This window comes from Passer montanus, unplaced genomic scaffold (genome assembly GCF_014805655.1).
Source record: "Passer montanus isolate IOZ18808 unplaced genomic scaffold, ASM1480565v1 scaffold2, whole genome shotgun sequence".
Lineage (NCBI taxonomy): Eukaryota > Metazoa > Chordata > Aves > Passeriformes > Passeridae > Passer > Passer montanus.
This window is the reverse complement of record NW_024366591.1, coordinates 29,085,513-29,106,617: the sequence shown is the minus strand read 5'-3', so window position 1 is coordinate 29,106,617 and position 21,105 is coordinate 29,085,513. Positions and strand designations below refer to the sequence as shown.

General features: G+C 45.7%; 1 protein-coding gene and 1 long non-coding RNA gene across 2 annotated transcripts in view; both read left to right on the top strand.

Moving 5' to 3' along the window:
• The window catches only part of MSH2 (mutS homolog 2), a 43,368-nt gene extending 40,535 nt beyond the window's left edge, over window positions 1-2,833 (top strand). The window contains exons 14-15 of the mRNA XM_039707699.1: window positions 208-380; window positions 2,426-2,833. Of these exons, the coding sequence (XP_039563633.1) occupies window positions 208-380; window positions 2,426-2,596 (344 nt within the window). The 3' untranslated portion in view covers window positions 2,597-2,833. The remainder of the gene's footprint in view (window positions 1-207; window positions 381-2,425) is intronic.
• Window positions 2,834-7,048: 4,215 nt separating this feature from the next.
• LOC120501474 lies at window positions 7,049-8,525 on the top strand. Its single transcript, XR_005627305.1, has 3 exons — window positions 7,049-7,088; window positions 7,404-7,577; window positions 8,458-8,525. It is a non-coding gene; the product is annotated as an uncharacterized LOC120501474 (long non-coding RNA).
• The last annotated feature ends 12,580 nt before the right edge of the window (window positions 8,526-21,105 follow it).

Sequence of the window (21,105 nt, the reverse complement as noted above, 5' to 3'; positions counted from 1 at the left end):
CTAATAGAGCTTAATTAAATAAGAGCATATTTTTTGTGTTATCATTTTTAGTAGAAAAGGTAAATCAGAAAGTGTTGAGGAGAACCAAATAATGTAATTCACTTAATTTTTGAGAACAGAGAACTATTACAAGCATGTCGATATAATCTCTGTGTAGCCATATTATCTTCTGAGAATTCTTAACTGGATTTTTTTCTCTGCATCCAGGTGTTTGTGACCAGAGTTTTGGAATACATGTAGCAGAGTTGGCGGCTTTCCCAAAACATGTGATAGAAAGTGCAAGAGAGAAAGCATTGGAGCTGGAGGAGTTTCAAAACATTGGCAAGTCCAAGGAATCTGAAGGAGAACCACCAGCCAAGAAATTATACAGAGAAAGAGAGGTTTGCTGTCAGAAATATTTTTTTTAAATTTGAGTTGCTGAAGCAAAATCATTTAAGGATTCAGATTCCCCCAAAGCCTGAGGATAATTACCCTGTAATGTATTTTTCCATTACAAAATGGCTTAGCAATGATGTTCATTAGGACTTGAAGAGATGTTCAGGGGTAGTGAGTTTGATTTAGATTAATTTCAAGTTAATGTAGGCAACAATTTTATCTAAAAACACAGATTTTAAGATACAGCTTTTGTTACCATTGTGTAGAATATTCTTGGCTCTGCAGTTGGGTCACACCTGGTTTTGCTCCCCCTTATTTGGGTGTTCATTGGTGCCATGGTGTTCTTAGAGCCCAGTGATCAGATCTGCTCACACCACAGAAAAGCTGGATACCCAGCCTTCTCCTTCGTGCCCTTCCATGTCCCATGAGAACTGTCACATCTCAGAAGCTGATCACATCAAAGAACGCAGCAATCAGTACCTGGAATGGCTGATTTACACCTGATCTATGGTGTCACAAAGAGAAGTTTCTTTAGAGAAGCTTCCTTAGCAGGTAGTGTAGAGGAAAACAAAGGCTGCAGGAAGCTTTTATGGACTATCCTCTGTTGTCTTGTTGCTGGATTAAGTCCTGACAGTGGCATCTGTGGCAGCCTCCTGGGAAATCCAGTGCAGCTGCTTTGTGGCTTGCACTGGTTTTTGTCCAGTGTAGCTGGGTCCTTCTTGCTGTGTGTGCAAACCTGCTTCAGAGCTTCGTTCTGTGTCCCAGCAGTCAGCCTGGAGCTCCACAGCCTTGTACCACCTTGGTCTCCTTCTGGCATGGAATTCCACACTCCAGTGTGTGGAAGCCTTGAAGTGTTTGTTAGTCCACATCCAAAATACTTCCTACATTTAAAAAAGCCTTTGCTCTAGACAGAGGCTGTTACCTGTTACTTTATTTTCAGTTTCAGAGGTCAACTGCATTTGTTGTTCTGGCTCAGTAAGTGGATCTGATGCTTTAGATGAACAGTCTCTGGTTTGTTCTGCTTTTTACTGCCAGAAGGCTTTCCCTCCAGCTACCTCAGTTGCTCCACTATTACCTTTCCTGTGTCAGGCATCGTGGTGAAGGAATTTTTCGATTAGTTGGACCTGGCTGTGTGGTCCTAAGTTGGTGTAAATTAAATTGACATAGCAAACACTTGTGACAAATACAGCGTCATGTTTTATTCCTGGGTGTTTCAGTAATACAAAATATACCATAAACCCTCTAGGCAATAGAATGGCAGAGCTTTAGATGTCTCACACAGAGAATTTGTCTGCCTTGGTTAACATGGTGTGTGTAGAGGGAAAAGGGTGCTATTACTTTTTGGAAACTTCTGCACTGAAAACTACTGCATCAGTCTTAAATGTTAAGAAGAAAACTAAGTGAGCTTTTCAGTAGACTTCTACAATGCAGAGGACTGGACAAACTTCTGCATTCTGGACCAGTTGTTTCCAATACAGGGATTCTAAATATTGTTCATTGCAATGTTTGTTCTTGCTATTCAAGTCAGATTGTTTAGAAGTTCCACTTTGCCTGTTGGTGTAAAAGCATATGCATAAAGCTTAATTATCATCTGTTCTCCTTGGTGACGGCCACTCTGCAGTTGCTTGGTTACAATTTGTCCTTTCCTTTTGCATATTGAAGCATTGCTTTTGATTGACAGTCCCTTCTAAAAGTAACTAGTTTGGGTAATATGACCATTCTGGTGCTGCTACTGCTGGCAGTCCTCACCTCGTGTTGCTGCACACTGGAATTAAATGTGGAACACTTACAGGAGATTACCATGTTAAACACTGTATTTATGCTGATCAACTGGTGCTTTTTGCTCATGCTTTGAAAAATAACTTCTGGTACCAGTGTAAGTGGTTTGTTCTGGTGTTCAGAACTTGATAGCAAGGACAAAAATAAGCATGATTTTTGCCTGCACTGAGTTTCTGCTGATGTACAATACTTTGTAGAGAATTTGGAAAATTCCTGCTTGCAGTCTAAACACCTTTTCTGCTTTCTTTTCCTTCTCTTCTCTCCATTTCAGGAAGGTGAAAAGATAATTCAGGATTTTCTTTGTCAAGTGAAAGCATTGCCCCTGACAGATATGTCAGAAGAAGACATTAAAGTCAAGTTGAAACAGCTGAGAAATGATGTATTGGCAAAGAACAACAGTTTTGTGAATGAAATAATTTCTCGAACGAAAGTTACATCATGAAATGTGCAAGAACAGGATACAGCTCCTGAAACATACTTTGTATTGAAAGAACTATAATTTTCTTGTCTTGTAGCTTTTATACTTTATGATACTTGTGCTCATTTATGTAGGCATTTTTTCTTGGATTGTAATTATTTTGTAAAAAAATCTGAGCACATTATGTGCCAGATTCCTGCTTTAGTTGGGATTATTTTGTCCTTTTAGAAGTTTGCAATAAAATGTTTTTTTTCATATTGAGTGTTGTTGACTGCAGAAACAGAATGTGTAATGCTTTACCAGAAGTCTGCTAGAAAGTCTAACAGTTGAGGTGTCAAGCAGTTGCCAGAGCCTTGGAAAGCAGCAGTACGTACACAAAATCTTTGTCCTAGGCCATGGTTCTTTTTTGTGTAATGCAATTATATTAATTGATTCTCTGAAGATTTACTAATGCTATGCTAGTGCTCCATTATTAAAAAACATCTAAGTGTGCCCAGGTAGCCAAGAAGGCCAGTGGCATCCACTATGCTAGTGCTCCATTAGAAAAAAACATCTAAGTGTGCCCAGGTGGCCAAGAAGGCCAGTGGCATCCTGGCCTGTGTCAGCAAGTGTGGCCAGCAGGACCAGGGCAGTGATTGTGCCCCTGTACTGGGCACTGGTGAGGCCACACCTCCAGTGCTGTGTCCAGTTCTGGGCCCCTCACTATGGGAAACACACTGAGGTGCTGGAGAGACTCCAGAGAAGGACAGCAGAGCTGGAGAAGGGTCTGGAGCACAAGTCTGGTGAGGAGCAGCTGGGGGGGCTCAGGCTGGACCAAAGGAGGCTGAAGGGAGACCTTATCCCTCTCTACAAGTCCCTGGAAGGAGGGTGTAGCCAGGTGGGGATTGGTCTCTTCTCCCAACTAACAGGTGACAGGACAAGAAGAAACAGCCTCAAATTGCACCAGAGGAGTTTTACATTGGGTGCTAGGAAAAACTTCTTCCCCAAAAGGGTTGTCAAACCATGGACAGGCCACCTGGAGAGGTGTTGGAATCACCACCGTGGAGGTACTGACAATACAGGTGGATGTGGCACTCGGGGACATGGCTCAGTGCTGGCCCTGGCAGTGCTGGGTTAATGGTTGGATTCCATAATCTTTGGTCTTTTCCAACCAGATGTTTCTGTGGTTTGTCAGAATTTTTTTGCATGTGTACCTGCACAGGTCTTGGGAGGGATGAGGTGGGTGGGTGGGAGGGATTTTTTTTGTTTGCTTTGTGAATGGTAATGCTTGGGTCAAGTGCACTACAGGCCTGCCCTTCCTGCCTGAGTTGTGGTTTTGTAATGGGAGCAGAGACTGGGGTGAAGTTACATTTTAACTGGAACGTCTGAGCTGATCATGATTAGTGAGGGCTGTCTACAAAGTAAGAATACATTGCTTTTTATCTGATGTGCTTCTCTCATTGAGGCAGTTTGAAAGCGTGCTGGTACAAGTTTATTTTCTCCTTGAAATTTAGCACTTTAAATTGTTACTGAAGAATACTACCTATATTTAAAGCTGTCAGCATTGAAAGACTAATGGGAAAAGTTGTTTGTCGCAGGAGATGATAGAAATAAAATCATGCTGAAGATGTTAGGCAAACTTGCTGTGTTCAGAGATTGCATCAGTGGGTGTGTGCTGGGGACAGCAGTGCTGCTGTTAAAGCTGTGCCATAGTGCTGTGTCAGGAATTAATGTGTTGCAGTGGTGTCCATTTAAACATTTAGATAGTCATAAAAGAGGTGTGATGTTCAGTTTGCTGTTGGATAATGCTTGTACTTAGACCAGGACTGGGACATATTAGATCTGCTTTACAGGAGCACTAAAGGCTTGTTTGAGAGGTTGGGGTGCTGCATAACACCTTTCTGGCCATTAAATTAAAATGCATTTTGCTTACAAAGACAAAAACAGATTTACATTTACAAACAGCACAGTTCCTGCATGGTCTGGAAAAGCATAAAGTACCAATGCATGTTTTTGCAATTTGGGTTGTTTCAACTACCAAAGTATCCAAAAATGTTGGCTCAAACTGCTTTGGGTATTGCTAGAAAGGGGCAGTTCCTGTGAGACTGGAATGGCTGGTGCTGACAGCCTCTCCCTGTGCATGGTGAGGTCCCTGTGCTCTGAGCAAAAATGCCCCTTGCTCAATGTCTTGTCCATGTAACCAAGAGAACCAAGGCATAAAACCACCAGAGGTCATCTCTTCCAGGAATTTCTGTGTTGTCCCTTTGACCCTGTGTGCACTTTAAGTGTCTGCTTAGCCAAGGAGTTCCTCACTGAGCTGCCACCAACCAGCAAGAGGGGCCACTTCTGTGCTTCCCACAGTCCCCTTTCTGTTCTTTGTGTCCACTCTTTCCTTTCTGGGTGCAGTGCCTCGGTTCTGTGTGTCTGCACTGTGCTGAGGACAGGCTGCTCTTATTTTTGCATTGCAGTTGGAGGCTGACTGAGGTGTTCCTGTGTGGCCAGATTTGCCAGTCTGAGGGTGAAAGGTGCTCGTGTGTGACTCAGGAGTGATGGGCCAGCACCTCCTGTGTGCTTCAGGAAGGGTCTCTGCATCTGCAGCAAAGAAGATTCAGTTTTTTTCATGCCCTTCAACACTCACAAGGAAGAAAGGTGCAAGTTAACAAGATTTTAAAGCTAATCTTTTGAACTGTTTTTTTCTCTTCTACACTACACTTCCCCCTCCCTCTGCTGCTGGATATAGGCAGGAGGAGATCAGGCAGGGTTAAGTCTCCATATGTCAGTGCTGCTGGCAAACTGGGTTACAGGTACTGTGATTTCATGTGAGCAGGCGGCATGGCTATTTTTGCTGCTTCCAATTTAGCTTTTTGTTCAGAAATGTACCTATGGGGCAGGAGCAATTCCACAACTTGGCTGCTTATTACAGAGCTGTGCCAGGGATGCAAAGATTATAGAAGTTCCAAAAGAATCTAACGAGGCTGTTGAGGAGCACTGAGGCCATGCAGTGTTAGCCCTCAATAAAGATGCAAGGTTCTCTTTGCTCATTCACCTGAGAAAGCTTGGCACTGAATGCTGCAGGCGAGTGGTCTTTTTGGTCTCTGCTCTTACTGTTCACCTAGAAGGCTCTTCATGAGGAAAACTGCATTAGATGGGGTAAAACAAAAGAGGGTACATGAGCAAACACTGAAGGAATTATTTTTCCTTGGATGATTTCAGTGCCCTTTTAGGGATCAGGAACACCTGGTAGCCAGCTTGATGAGAAAGTGTTGGGTTTTGGTCAAAGGCTCCAGTTAGGGTTAGATGACTCCAGGGAAAGCTGCCTGCCAGATCTGGACTTGTCTCTGCATATTCCATCTTGGAGCCGTGCCTGTTCATCTCAAATAATAATGCAGTCACCAAGTGGCTCTGTGTCTCTCTCCTCTCCTGGAGCTGGGGTGGTTCTGGAATCAGAAATGGCAGAACAGGACTGAGGTGAGTCCTTGCCCACTGGCACTGACACTGCCCTGAGGACACTTCCAGTGCTTGGAGAGCTTTGGGTCCCTGCTGGTGACACCGGCCCTGCTGGTGGCCTGGCTTTGCAGAGCATGACAACTTTGCATCAGCTCTTAGGGCATGTAGCTGTTCTGGGCTGACAGCCACCCTGTAAGTGACTGGGAGTGCTCCTGGTCTGACTTTCCCAGGTCCAGGGAAGCCTGGGGAAGAGCTCATTGCTGAGGTCTGGGATTGTGTGAGCAGTTTCATCTGGTTTGGTGTGAGATGACAATGGTGGTTTAACTGGTTTTCATGGCACTAATTTAATGAGTTTTTGAACACCCTTCCACTACACAGGCTGAGCAATTTCTCTGGATAAGAAGAAGTGAGACAATTGGTCTTGCTATTCTGCACTGGGGCAGATTTATTTGAAAAATCAAGGGAGAGCAGTTGCTGCTCTGCATCTGAAGAAGTGTGAGGTGATGCATTGAATTCTTTGCCTCTTGCTGACCTGGGAAGAAGGAAAAGAAGTGGCCTCAGGAGCCTGAAGCCTTAAAGACAAGGGGAGAGGTGCTGTCCTCTTCTTGAAACGGTTGCAACCCTTGCAGGGATAACTTGATGCTGTTTGCTGAAAAAGCCTTGTTAGCAGTTGTCTCAGATATTCCTGTTCCACTCCCAGCCTTGCAGCTGCCTTTCCCAGCCTGTTGCCTTTCCTCTCTCTGTTCCTGCCAAGCTCCTGCACTGTTCCTGTGCACAGGGGAGCACCATCCAGTGCTTTTTTTTATGTGTGTGTGTCTTTCTCAGCTGCCAGCAGAGATTTTTATTTGCATGGGGTGGGACAGGGGTAGATGCATCCCTGCACCTGCTGCTTTGCCAGTCAAATTGAGAGGGACCAACCTCTGCTGTTAAAGAGGGAAGTGACAGTTTCTGATCCCTTTAAATGGCAGCTGGGACTTGTCCCCTTCACCTGACCCAGCAGCAGTGCTTGGAGCTGAGGGAAACAATCGAGTAAAGTAGATGACAGGTTGTGTCTGCTCCTCCAGCTGCAACGAGTAGTGCTTTCCTAGAGGTGAGTAAATGTGTTTGCTCTTTTGCCTTTGTGGGAAAAAGGTGCCTTGGCACCTGCTTTGAGCTGCTTGAATTCTGTGGCAGTTTCCTAAAGGATGTAATGGTTCTGCCTTTGTGGAGGTGGTTGGAAAACTGAAAACAGCTGTGCTGAACAAGAGAACTGAGGGGAAAACTGTGAATAAATAAATAGCCTGTGCTAATGAGAATATTTCCCCTGCTAATCCACCCCATCCTGCTGCACACTGCAAAGGCATGGCTTGTCAGGGCAAGGCACAGGGGGTGGCTTCAATATGTTCACTCTTTCTCCAAAAATTAGGCAGCCGTTCCCCTGTGAGTTGCTGTAGACTCTGGCCATGGGCCCAGCTGCCATGGCAAAGAGCAGACCTGCACAGGGAGGCTGCTGCACATCCCTCTGGCAGGTTGGTCCCATCTCCAACCCGCTGCTGGACTGGGCTGTGGGGGAGGCAGGAAGCTGGGAAGCACTCCTAAGGTATGTCTGTGCCTGCCTGAAGATGCTGCTTTATATCTTGAGGAACACTAATTTTTTCCATCCTGAGCTTTTGGAATATCTTCTGTCCTGCCCTTTTCTTTTTGTGCACAAAACTTCAGGAAAACATCCACCGCTGTGGTCTTCAGACCAGAGATTGTCAGTCTCTTCAGCATGCTGGTTTCCCTTGTGTGGCTGTTCCCAGATGCCTCTGACAGACAGTCCAAGCTTTAAAACCGCTCTGCACCCACCTGACCCCATCCAGAGCTGCCTGGAGAGCTGCTCTCCCTGTGCAGGTGCAGCCATAGGGAGACAGAGAGAGCCAGTAAACAGTGCCACGTTTGCTGCACGTGCTGCACCTCCTCCCCAGGGCCTGTGGTTCAACAAAAAACACTCTACAAAGGATCAGAAATCTAGCTGTCAAAGTGTAGTCCCAAGCCCTGCAAAGAATGACAGCGTGTGTTACCATGGTGCAAGCCTTGTGGGTTTAGGGAATTGGGGAAATGCCGTTCAGAAGCAGTTCCCTTCTGCCTGGATATTTGCAGTAATTCTTCCTTGTGCCTTTCTGCTGGAGGTTGTTGCTGACCTGAGTGTCCCTCTCTTGGTTTTCAGGGTCTCAACATAATGGCAGCTAGTTTTCTTATGCTTTCATGGGCTAATGAAGAAAGTAAAAATTAGAAACCAAGCTTCATATCAATGTTCAACGTCCAAATTACCAGCAAGATGATTGTGATGCTCATTTTAGTGCAGATGCTCTGGCTGCAGTCTTTTTTTGCCATGACCTGGGAGGGCAGTGTGGGAGTTTTGGTTTCTGTACCTACTGACTCTTTTCACCTTGGGCAGTAATAGATGTTTGAAGCTCACGCTCCCTTTCTGCTTGCAGGAAGTCATCTGTCATATCTTCATTCTGCTGTGGCATTTATCATTCCACTCAGGGACACTGGGATGCACTACAGCAATTCACTCCCACCTTGGTGGCAGTCAATGACATTAAAAGGTTAAAAAAAAAAAAAAAAAAGAAGTCTGCTTACTTTGTGCCTGCTGTATAAAAGGATGTGTATGATAATGCCCAAGGCTGGTGATGCAGGGGCAGGAAATCAGGGGTGCAGGGAGCTCTGTGAGATGTTCCCTTTCTCTGTAGGAACATCCTCAGAGAAACTAAAGTCTTAAAAAGCTGCACTTCTCCATGCTGGCACAGGAGCCTGAGATGAGAAGAGTGCCTGCACCAGCTGGGAGCAGCTTGGATGGTGCAGAGTCCATGGTGTGGTCTCCTCTGGTCCAGTTTGGGGGCACCCTGGCTGCTGTAGGAGCCCTGGCCCCCAGCACAGGCTGGCCTTTCTCCAGAAGTGTTCTGGAAGGGGCCATTTCAGCACTCGTTTGGCCTCTGCTGTTCTGCTCTAGTTATTGCCTTTAACTTAAAGAAAGTCATCTGAGAGCAAAACCACTTGTTTGAGGTTGCCCCAGAGGATGAGCAGCCCTTGCTAAGCAGGCTGTGGACCACCAGCACTGTGAAACACTTGCATGGCTGGGTGGCTTGTTTAAAATGTCTGATGTTCTGTGAGACTCCAGCTTGGACCTGCCCTTGCAGTGCAGTGACACAGCCCTGGAGCAGAGCTAACCTGGCTCTAGCAGACCTGATTCATATTCCAATTTCCCCTATAGTAGCATTTTAACAGCTCCTTCTCTATTCTTTGTTTTGGACTCTGGGAAGGAAATCAATTTGTGAGAGGGAAACCTTGCAGAAGCCCCTCTCTCTGTGCTGCTGTGGCTGGATCAAGCATCATGTGGCATGATACAGCACTGGTTATGAGAAAGCTGCAGTGCTGTTTATCTTTCTGCTGTAGAGAGACACGGGATTAGCTCTGTAATCTCTCTTGTAAGAGATGTGCTCATTCAGTGTGAATCAGAGGAGCTGCATGAAGTAAATGCTTTTTTTACCCTGAGATTAGACCGGCTGTTGATTTGGCCCATGAATTCACACTAATGTTGTTGTGCTTTCAGTAGTTCTCAATGGTTTAATTTCTCTCTGGAGTGTAGTTTGTAGATAAAAATGTAATTTTCTTACTGGAAAACTTAGAAAGCTGATGAGTATCTTACCCATTAGTATTACAAAGTTTAGTTTTACTCTGGTTTTTTTAAAGAATGAGAACTGATCTCCATCAGTGACTAGATGCTTATTTATCCTGTGCACATGAGAGGAAATCAAACCATCCAAGGCTTTGCTGCACCTCCCACGCATCCTGAGGCATGCACTTAGGATTTTTTTTTCCCTATTACCCTTATCAAAGGATATCATGCAAGGCATCAGGCTGCTTGAAGGTGTTTAATGTGCACAAGGAGTTTTTTGGGGGAGTATGGTAACCAGTGCAGTAATCTGACATTTGCAGATAATGCCTGAAAATTTGCTCTTAGGCCCTTCCAGGAGGACACAGGAGCATGGGAGGGATGCCTGGTGTGAAATCCTGAGCTGCTGTGCCTGCTTTGGGCCAGTCCCTTTGTGAGGCCTGCCCAGGTAGGATCTTGATCCAAATGGGAAAACTGAGTCTAGAAAATGGATTGCAATGCATCTGGTCTATAGAGAGCAGGCAGCCAATAACACATTTCACAGGGAGCTCAGAGAAACCTCCATAACCATCAGTCAGGAGGGTTTTGGAAAACTCTCTCGTGGTTGTAGTGGCCAAGTGCCTTGTACACCTTTAGGATGGTGTTGGGCATCTTTGGTTGTTGAAGGAGGAATGCTCTTCTCTGCCTCTCCTGCAGTTTAGTCTGTCCCCAAACACAGTTCCTGCTTTGCACTGCAGCCAGCACAGTGCAAATGCTCACTGTAAATTCCTCTGCTTTTAGTGCTGTGCAATTGGACAGGAAAACAGGGAGGAGAGGAGCAGCACAGCCATGAGGAGCATGTGCTTAAACTGAAGTGGTACAAAGGGAGAACCACAGGGTTTTCACTTCACTACCACAGGCTGCTTGATTTTGCTGTTATGTGAGTTAGTGACAAAACTTGCACCAATTTGAACAGAGCAGGATGAGGTCACCATGAGTCTGTGTGTGATGTTTCACTTCCCACTTCCTTGGGTAGTGAAACCAAGCCCTGAGCCCTTTGAAACTCAGTGGGTGCTGAACCTGAAGGCTGAAGTGTGGGGCAGGTGGGAGAGGCTGTAATTTTTGGGGGCCCTTCACATGCTGCTCTAAAAAAAGCCACAAAAACAAACAAACCAACAAAAGCTGTTTGCACACAGAAAGTAGTCCTATTTCTTCTTAAAAAAAAAAATAAAATATATATATATATATATATATATACACTAGAGATTTTGGTATTGGACTTTAAAGAGAAGTTGTATTTTCTCCATCCCAATTTTTGTGCTTTCAGGCACACAGCTTCAGTTCCCAGGCAAGGTCACTTCTGCCCTACCCAGGCTGTGTCAGTGTCACTGCGGCAGCAGGACAGCGGTCAGCGGGGAGGCAGGTGCCCGACTCCACAGGAGGCCGCAGCACCGAGCCCGCAGCTGGGCACCCAGATATATATATACACTAGCAAAGTCTTGCAATTCCAGCTGAGGAGGAAAGTGGCTGCTGAGATGGATGCTCCTGAATGTGTGCAGGCAGAACAGCTCCAGGAATTGCATGGCAGAAAGCTTGATGCCATCAGGTTTTCTTGTGCCTGCTGAAAATTCACCTTTCTAGAAATGCTTTTTTCCCACTGACCTGCACCCTCTGCCAGGCCATGTAAAAAACATCCATGGGAGCAGACAAGCTGTGGTGAGTAGGATGTGACTCTCTATGTCAGAGTGTGAACTGTGGAAAAACCCTGGCTGGGCTCTGCTTGTAGCAGTTTCAGAGAGACCAGCTAGAAACCAGCCTGACAGAAATAAGTTCTCAGCTTCAATGTACCCTGAAAGTCAGCAGTTTCTGTCTTAAAATGGACCGAGTAGCCAAAAATGGTTGCTGGAAAAACTGTATAGAAAGATGTTGGTCTTTATCCAGCTCAGAGTGGAAAAGCACATGGACAGACATCCTCATGGATGTCCTGAAAGGAGACAAGCTCTTTGCTTCCCTTCTGAAGCTGGACCCTAGATAAAACACCACTTTTGTGTCACCCTCACCTCCCCACTCAGTCCCTCTCTGGGGAGAGCAGCTTTTATTCTAACCCATATTTTTAGTGGCTTACAACTCTGTAGCCTGTCCAGATGGAAGTGTCCATTGATAATATATTGGGGTTTGAATGACTAAATTTGTTCAGCAGCAGGGGAAGAAAATCCATGTGGGGACCTGTCACTTCTCTCTCCCTGGGGTGCCCCCTCATTTAATCAGAGCAGAGAAACCTTTGCAGTTTGAACTGAACACCACACCACTCCCAAGACAAATATTTCCTACTCAGAGCTCTCCTCATGGGCTCAACATCTGCCTTGCAGGTGCTTTAATACTGCCCACAACAGATTTCCTGCCTGCACAAGAAAGCACTGAGCCAAGCAGGAGCAAGCTCTCTGAAGGGTGATGCTCCCAGGCTCCCAGGGCTGCCAGCATGGCATATTAAACCCTTATGGGGTACTAGAAAAATACTGGAGGGTATAGGAATGATGCTAATAACACCCAACCGCAGTTTCTGGAGTTTCAAAAGATTTTAGAGTAAAGATGCCTGACAGTGCTGAATGATGCAGTGAATGCATCCTCTCCTGACTATATGGGGTGCTGCTGGTGCTGACTTGAGCATATAAAAATCATCTCTTGGCCTGAGAAACCCCCTCAGCCCTGGGCATCTGTGGGTACCAGCAGTGTCTTGGAATGATTTTCTTTAAGGGGGTTGTTTCTCTTCTGGCAGGTTGTGCAGAGCCTCCGTGTCAGCACCACATTTTCATCAGAAGTGGGGGATGTGGGAATGCTGCCACTGCTGAGCCAAAGGGCTGATGGGCAGGGAGGAAATGTGCCAGATAAACAGGATGAGAGGAAATGGTTAGATTGGGTATTAGGAAATGATATTTCATGGAAAATGTTGTCAACTATTGGAACTGGCTGCCCAGGGAAGTGGTGGAGTCCCCATCCCTGGAAGTATTTAAAAGTGATGTAGATGAGGCATGGTTTAATGGTGGGCCTGGCAGTGCTGGGTTAATGATTTGACTCAGTGATCCCACAGGTCTTTCCCAACCTTAATGATTCTGGAATTCTGTGATTCTCTGAAAGCCCCCTGTGAGCAGCAGTGTCACCCTGAGCGCCAGGCTCCTGCCAACCCACCAGCCCTCCTCTCCTTCTGTTGGGCAAAGACAATGTCTTTAAAACCCTTTAATAAAATTATATTCTTCATTTAAAAAAGGGCTTTTGAATCTCCTCTGCTGGAGTTATATATTTATTTACTTGAAGGGCATCCAGCAGCATTTCTTTGGGCAGCAGTGCCAAACCATCTGCTTGCAAATGGGATGGATGCTGGCTGTGCTCTGGATGCTGCCCCAAGCTGACCAGGGAGCTGAGTGTCACAGTGAATGCACGGCTGCCATGCCTGGGGCCCTGTGGCACTGCAGCTGATGCAGGTGCCCAGGAGCCACCTTGCCAGGGAGACCTGGGCACTGTGGTGGCACCCATTTTCCTGCTCAGAGTTTGGATCCTGAGGTGTCCTGCAGGCCTGACCAAAGTGAGAAATGGCTAAAACACCCCAGCTGAGGTGCTGAGACCCCCATGTTATCCCCATCCCTCCCAGTTGTGCAGGAATAGCCCTGAGAGAAGGGTCTGCTGAGATGGATGCTGGACAGCACCCAAATGCAGCCCAAATTCCCCCAGAGCCACCCAGATCTCCCCACATTTGGCTTCAGGGCTTTGGGCACCTGCCCAAAGTTATCCCCACCTGCACTGGCTGCTGCCTCTGTCTGGGTTAAGTTGTGTTTCCTGCTGTGGAGATGCTCAGAGGGTGTCTGAGCCCTCTCTGAAGGTATCTGCTGGCTGTGCCCATCTTCACCTCCTCAGTGGGAAAGCAAGCAAGAGCACCCGTGGCATGAGGCAGGATTTTGTACTGGTTATGTTTCCATTTGCTTTGGAAAATGAAGTGACGTGCTCTAGCAAGAAAGGGCTGTGATATTTCTGGGGATTTTGCAGCAGAGCCTGTCTGTGGCTCCAGGTTTCTCTGTAGTCTCTGCTCTTTGTAGGGGAAACCAGTCAAAAGGAGTGAATAATCCCTGACGATTGTTCTCACGTGCACTTTTGATGTGATTTTTTTTACAGCATTGCAGTGTAGATCAAAATGCATTTAGCTTGGGATGTGATATCATAAAAAAGCTCGTTGACTTTTCAGTGCCTAGGTACAAAGCAAAAATGAAGTAATTTTTAGGATAGCTTTAAAAATTGCTGAGAGATGCAGCTCTCTTTTCACTGGCAGTTTCAAAACCTAGAGCTATGCTTTTTTTAGACTACTTTGATAAATGGATGTTTTGTTACAATCCCACTGAGCTGAGCTGCTTTCTGATTCCTGCTTCCTAATTCTGATACCCGCATGATGGGAGGAATTGTCCCCACCAGCTTTTTATGTGGCAACCTCTGCTTCCAGCTCTTTCAATTTCCTATACTAATAATGATAATAATACTCTCAGTGGCCTGGTGTCCACTTTCACCAACTTGGTGTGCACAAGGGATTTGGTCTGGTGAAAAATTCAGAAACTGCTGAATACTCTGTGTTTCTGTTGGAGCCAAGGTGTTTAAGATTTGTAGGGCCAGGATTCTGATCATCTTCAGGAGAAAAATGTGCTGCCTACAACTCTGGGGCTCAAGGATTTGCTGTTAATTCCTGCACAGGTCTCCCATGTTGTGGTGGACAAGCCCTTGACTCTCTGGTATTTTTCTATGTATAGACTCACAGAATCATTCAGGTTGGAAAAGACTCACGAGACCATCAAATAATGTATATGAAATGAGGATGCCAAGAATGTCTCATTCAGAGGCTTGTGGAGAAGCCTACAGCTGGTCATGAGATGCTTGGAAATCACCAGCAACAGAAGGGAGCCAAGATGGAGTATCTGATTCATCCACAGGCTTCTCATTATTGAAAATGCTCTGAGGGGCTAGAAAAAAGGTAATTGCACTTCAGATAGAAACAACGACTAGAAAATTATCCTTGATGGTTCATTTTTTTTTCTCTGAAGGGTTGTGGATACAGCCTGTAACTGCCTATAACCATTTTTAATATGAGGTAATTTCTGCTTTAATGATCTCGCAGATCTCAAGGATATGCTAACATTTACCATCAGCTATTAGATCTACATAGAAATGTTTCACTTCTTCAGTACTAGCACAGATGATGCTCATGAGAGGTTGCTTAATTATACCTACATTTTCAAAGATGAGTGTTAAAAATAAATATTGGTACAAGTCAACATGATTATATGGGTGTGAATAATCTTGTCCATACTGGCTTTTTCCTTTGCCCTTGCTGATGGATTTTACCTGATTTGCAGAGATTTCAGGGATGAGTGTTTTTCTCCCTGCACAATTCAGATGAATTTGTTTGATTTTGCATTGCAAATGCAGTTGATGTAGTGAGACATGGGCTGTGGCAGCTCCTGGCATGCACGCAGCTCTGGCCAGGAGTGCAGGAGAAGAATTCTGACCCTGTCTGACCAGGAGTCAGCTGGGGAAGCACATGGATAAAGCAGAGGTACCCCTTCATCTTACCCCAGAGGAGTCCTTCTGGTTTGGTCCCTCCATTGGTTTCATCACTTATCTTTCCATGTCATTAAGATGCAATAGTGTCAGGCTGAATAGTTTTTCTTCCCTGGACATCACAGGTTAGCAGATATCCTATATTTGAAAGACACTCTCAAATTCCCATGTTTCCTGCTAAAAGAGCAGAGACTTGGAGTCTCCTGTCCCATATAATTTCCCCAGGAAGGGGTAGGGATGGCCGCTGGTGCACAGCTCAGAGAGGATGGAGGATTTATCTCTTTTGGGAGACAGAGGAGCAGCACAGAACTGATCTATCAGTACCACGTGCCTCTAGTGCTCAGGCCTGCCCTTGGTGTAATGTGTGGCAGGACACCAAACTGTTCTGAAAGCAGAGAGGTGCCATGAGATGGCCACTCTTAGCACAGCAAACCCAGGCACGTCAGTTACGGCTGCACTGGGTCCTCCCCACCAAGTTTTTTGTTATTCCTTCCTCTGGTTCACCAGGAGCATGAGAAGGTCAGAATAGTTTCCTTGGCCAAGGAGCCATACATGGAGGATTTTGCCAACTGATTGACATTTAGGTGGTGATGGACATATGGACATAAAACTTTGCCCAACAAGCATCCCCCTGCCACTGTTGGGGTGAGGGAAGGGGGCTCCTTCTTCTCATTCTGCCAATAGTCCTAAAAGGAAAGTGTCCCCAGTTGTTTGGCACTGCTCCAGGGCTGGGTCACTCAGGACCATCTCTCCTGGTGTCAACACGATGTGCGTGTTAAAGGCAATCAGAAGTTTTCATGCAGAAGACCCAAGACACTCAAACATCAATAAATTCCAAAATGAAGGGTTTGATCACAGCATTATAAACTTCCCACATGAACCATTTTGAATGACTGGAGGGTGACAATCTAAATATAAATGTAATTTCTTTTTTAAAACTGACTTCAGGCACATATATACAGCTTTGGTTGACTTTCTAGAGGAGTCTGTGGGAACATCTGACAGCAAAATTAAGTTATATGTTTCTTGTGGGAGTTGGTTTCCTCCAAAAACAGCAAACGCCTTGATTCCCTGGCACTCAGATTTTTAAACCTGCAATCCTAGCAGGATATGAACTGTTTTTAATTACCCTCAGTGGCAGAATTTTGTCCTTTGCAGGAATTGCTCGGGGCGTGAAGGGGAGCAAGGACATTTAGTGCAGACACGAGGGTGTGATTCATTTTTAGGGCTGGTGTGGTGATCAGCTCAGCCATGCAGGTTTTGGCACCGATTTCGGCAGGTCACAGGGTCACACACAGCTCTTGGATTAGTTTGGGAGAATAAAGCAGTGGGAAGGAAACAGAGGGCTTGGAAGCAGGCAGAGGAATAAATGGGGTAAGATTCCAATTAAAGTGGATAAAAGCAAAGAGAAAAAAGGTGGGCATGGTGAGGGCTTCAACGACTTGTGCAGCACATTTCAAGGGTATTTCAGGTGAAATCTTTTTTGGAACACTCATTCAAATAGCGTCATTTCCACCAAAATAACTGGTTACATGACTAGGGTGAGGTGGATTTTAACCTTTATATAATCTTCCTGTATAAATGCAACAGTTGCACAAAATGGACTTTCTGGATATGGTGTAGGGTGAACTGCAGAATCAGTTAGGTTGGTAAAGACCTCTGAGATCATCCAGCCCAACTTTTGAGTGAACACCACCACGTCAACTTGGCCATGGCACTGACTGCCATGTCCAGTTGTTTCTTGAACACCTCCAGGGATGGTGACTCCACCACCTCCCTGGACAGCCCATTCCAATGCCTGACAACCATGAAGAAATTCTTCCCAATGTCCAGCATGAACCTCCCCTGGTACAACTTGAGGCTGTGTCCTCTGCTCCTGTTACTGGTTGCCTGGGAGAGGAGCTCAATCCACACCTGGCCACAGCTTCCTTTCAGGGAGTTCTAGAGAGTGATAAGGTCACCCCTGAGCTTCCTCTTTCTCCAGGCCAAACACCCCCATCTCCCTCAGTCACTCCTCATGGGATTTATCCTCTAGATCCTTCACCAGCTTCATCCTTTGGATTCACTCCAGCATTTTGAAGGTGTCAGTGTCTTTCTGGGTGTGTGTGATCAGATCCCCAGTGGAGATGGAAGGACAATGAAACCCAGTCTCAGGGAAAACCAGCCACAGTCATTTCATCCCGATGAAGTTTCCAGCTTGGTGTCTGGAACCAGTGAAAACCCCAATACATGATAAACCCCCAAATCTCAGTGCACAAGGTCTAATGAATCACCTGTAATTGCCTCATCCCTTAAACACCAGCCCCATGCAGGGCTCTGTCCCAGTGTGGCACAGCAGTGACATGCCAGCAGGCAGCCTGGACACCCAGCTGGTAACTGGTATGAGCATGGGATAAAATCCCAGCGACATCTTTGGGAGCCCCATCACCCTGGTAATGCAAATATCATTGTAGCCCTTACATGAGGGCTGGGTCCTGCTGTAATAAATTGGATTAAGGGCCATTTTTACATTCCTGCCTCTGGAGAGGGTTTTGGAGGCCTGGAGACACATGCATGTCATGGCTGGGTACTGGCAGCCCTGTGTCCACTCCAAGAGGGGTCACCAAGTGTGTGAGCACGCCAGCCCAGGCTTACCTAGGGGCAGGATGAGCTTCCCACCAGCAGCAGAAACGAGGGCAATCATCTCCCCTGAAATCACCTCCACTGAACTTGCTGCCTTCTTCCACCTCCTGATATGCACCAAGGCTGGATGCTTTCACAGAGGCCTTCTGCCTACAGCAGGACAAGCCACTCGAGAGACCTCAGGAGCAGCTCTGGGAGCTGCTGGTACTGCTCATCCCGGTGAGTTTTCTCTTCCACTTATTTGCTTTGTTGCCTTCTTGGAGAGTAGAGCTCAGTGAATTGTGTTTTTTTCCCATTAGGAAATGAGCTGAAGTAGCTGGTGACTCCTCAGGGATATATTTGTGAATCAGGAAGGCACTTGAAGAGTAACATCAAAATATAGTGATGTAAAAATGGTAATTATTAAAAACAAAAGATTTTTGATTTTCTGTAATGATGAATATCTCCCAGATTAGTAGGATTTCCCCACACACTCTATGATGGAGAACTTTATGGCTGGAACTGTGAAACAGTCTGAAAATCTTAACTTCTTTGAAGCATGGGAGACCCTGAATAAATCCCAGGGGAATTAGACTTCCAGCATAGCAATTCTGGGGACGCCCAGTATCAGTGAAATGAGTGCTAAACAGCCAAAAATTTCCCTCTCCCCTTCACTGCTGGGCCCAGCATAACTTTTGGTGGCCACAACTCTTCCATCCTTATCCTTTCTGCTGGGAAAATAAGTTGTGTGTCTTTTGGTAGGCAGGGGCTGCCACACCAGCCCTTGCAGGTTTTGTGCCAGGCTGGACACTGCAGGTGCCATCCACAGCCTATGCCCAGCACCAGCTCTTACTGGGGCTTGTTTTATTTAGCTGAGGAGATGGGGAGAGCAAGAGGGCTTTGCCTGGGTTTATAAACCAGAAAGGCTTGCCCTCTGGGTCCATGTTACCTGGCAAGATTAGCAAGCCCCACGTTTGGGGCAGTGACATTTCTCTGTTCACAGTATGACTGATCTTTTAAGTGCCTTTCTAGTCAATATCAAAATTCCCAAGATTTATCTTAATCCCTTGGACAGATGGCTTCTATTGATTGGAATGAAAGTTGTGGAGAGGGGATATATTGGGAGTTCCTTGTAACTGTTTACAGAGCAAACAGTTTCCATCTGCTCTCTATTTTATTGCAAAGCAAAGGATCACTCAGCTGCAGAATTTAACAGATGATCATTGGGTGCATTGGAAGCACATCCCACCAGTTGTTATCCCACCTGCCTCTGCTTGACCATACGCAGTTTACTCAGCATCTGGGGACTTGTGGGGTCTTCATATACGGCTCTGAGGTCTCCATACATTTCCAAGGGGGTCTCTCACCCAGGAGGTGCTTCTGCCTCGCCTCCCACTCTCCATGCTCAGAAGAAAAGACAAGAGTACTCACATGCACATCCCAGGCAATGTTTTTTTCTCTGGTTTATTTCAAAAGTCTTTGTAGTAGATTAACTGCAACATTCCAAACATCACCCGGACGTTTCTACATCCTCCCTGATGTAGAGAATTCATACTCGATCATGTTTCACGGCATTAAAAACACACAGGAATGTTCCCTGGACACCACCAGTGGGTTCTTCCACAGTCTCCTTAACCACCAGCTCTACACATCCTCTGCCAAAGCCTCTGCACTGCTCTGCAAAGCGGCTGCACCTCAGCTGTCTCTGCCTCCTGGATCCATACCCATGTTTCTGTGAATGAAGGGGTGCCAAGCCCAAGTACCCATTTTTGTTTACAGACTGTATACAATGAACCAGCAGAAATGTGATCCACCTTTATTGGCTTCGTATATGGCTTTTAGTCCTCTTCATTCAAAGATCTTACAGTGGAAAAATCCTGAGCTGACATCAAAAGTGGGACTGATTCATTAAGAGCACTCACAATTATGTATGAGTTGGAGGCTAAGTTCCTGTCAACCCAGGATTAATGCATTTTTAAAACTGACACTTGTTTAAACAGATTTCAGTCTTGAAATTTATTCCAGTTTAATGTTTTGCAAGGAAGTATTATCTGAAAGAGAGTAAAAATCTATGTTTTCCAATCAACAATTTACAGGAACTTATGTTTCTTCATTTCACCTCTTAACTTGGTAAACACAATCAAAATTGTGATGGAAAAATACATGCATCTCCTTTTGACTTCTAGCAGGCATAAAAGTCATTACATCTATTTAATTAGGCTATTTACTACCTGCGATTCAACCAAGTTACTCCAGATTCAAGCCACAGGAACACTTGCTTCTCAGACCCTACCATCTCTTTTGGTTTATTTAGGTAATCTTTGTGTGGTTTGGCTCTTTGGGATTGTGTTGAGTGATGTCAGGCACTGGGACCTGCTGCAGCTGTTTCTGGATGGCAAAATGTCATCTTTTTTCTGACCAACACTCAGCTGAAACGTCTCTTGGTTGTTAAAAATGTCCCTGGCTAATACCCATATGCACAGTATGTGACAGTAAATTGCTTGTGTAACATTTGCTGCCATCCTCCAATTTCAGTAGCAGGGATGTGAAATGCCCCTAACAGTGCAGAAACAGATGCAGAAATTTGGTCAAAAAAGTGACATTTTGGTGCTGAAGCTGCTTGTAGGGCAATGCTCAGCACCCCAACCAACCACCTGATTCTCTCCTGAACCCAAACTTCTCCCATTGCCATGAGAACATCTAGCTGCTGCAAACAGAGGCAGCTCTGCTCACAGCTTTTGCATGTGAGATCCTTACCACCACATTCATTATTATTTTGCTTGTCTGAAATGCTCATAATGGGTGTTTGGGTTTTCTGTTTGGGGTTTTTTCCTCCTTTTTTTGAAAAACCATGACCACTTGAAGGTCAGCTGCCAAATGGACTGAACGATCAGTGCAGGAAAATTGAAAATCATAACATCTTGTGTGTAGGCTGTGAATAATGGGCAACACCCTTTTGATCATTAAAATAGAAAATGATCTCTCTGTTTTCCACTGTTTTTAGCCCATTAAGAAGGCAGGGATAAGAGCACATTGCTGATGATTTGCACCACTCTGCTGGCAGTACAATCCCTGGCTGCAGACCAGGGGCTGGCAGTGGGATGGATCCCACCCTGGCAGGGGCTTGGCTGCAGGAGGCAGCAGTGGTTTGCCATGACCTTCAGCTGCTCTCCAAAAACCACAGACACCCCAAAGCAGGGACATTTTGTCCATTTTCTGCTGGGGGCTGGACCAGTATTCATGGTCCACAGGCATGCTTAAATTTGGGGATGGAGGCAAGCCCACCCCTGAG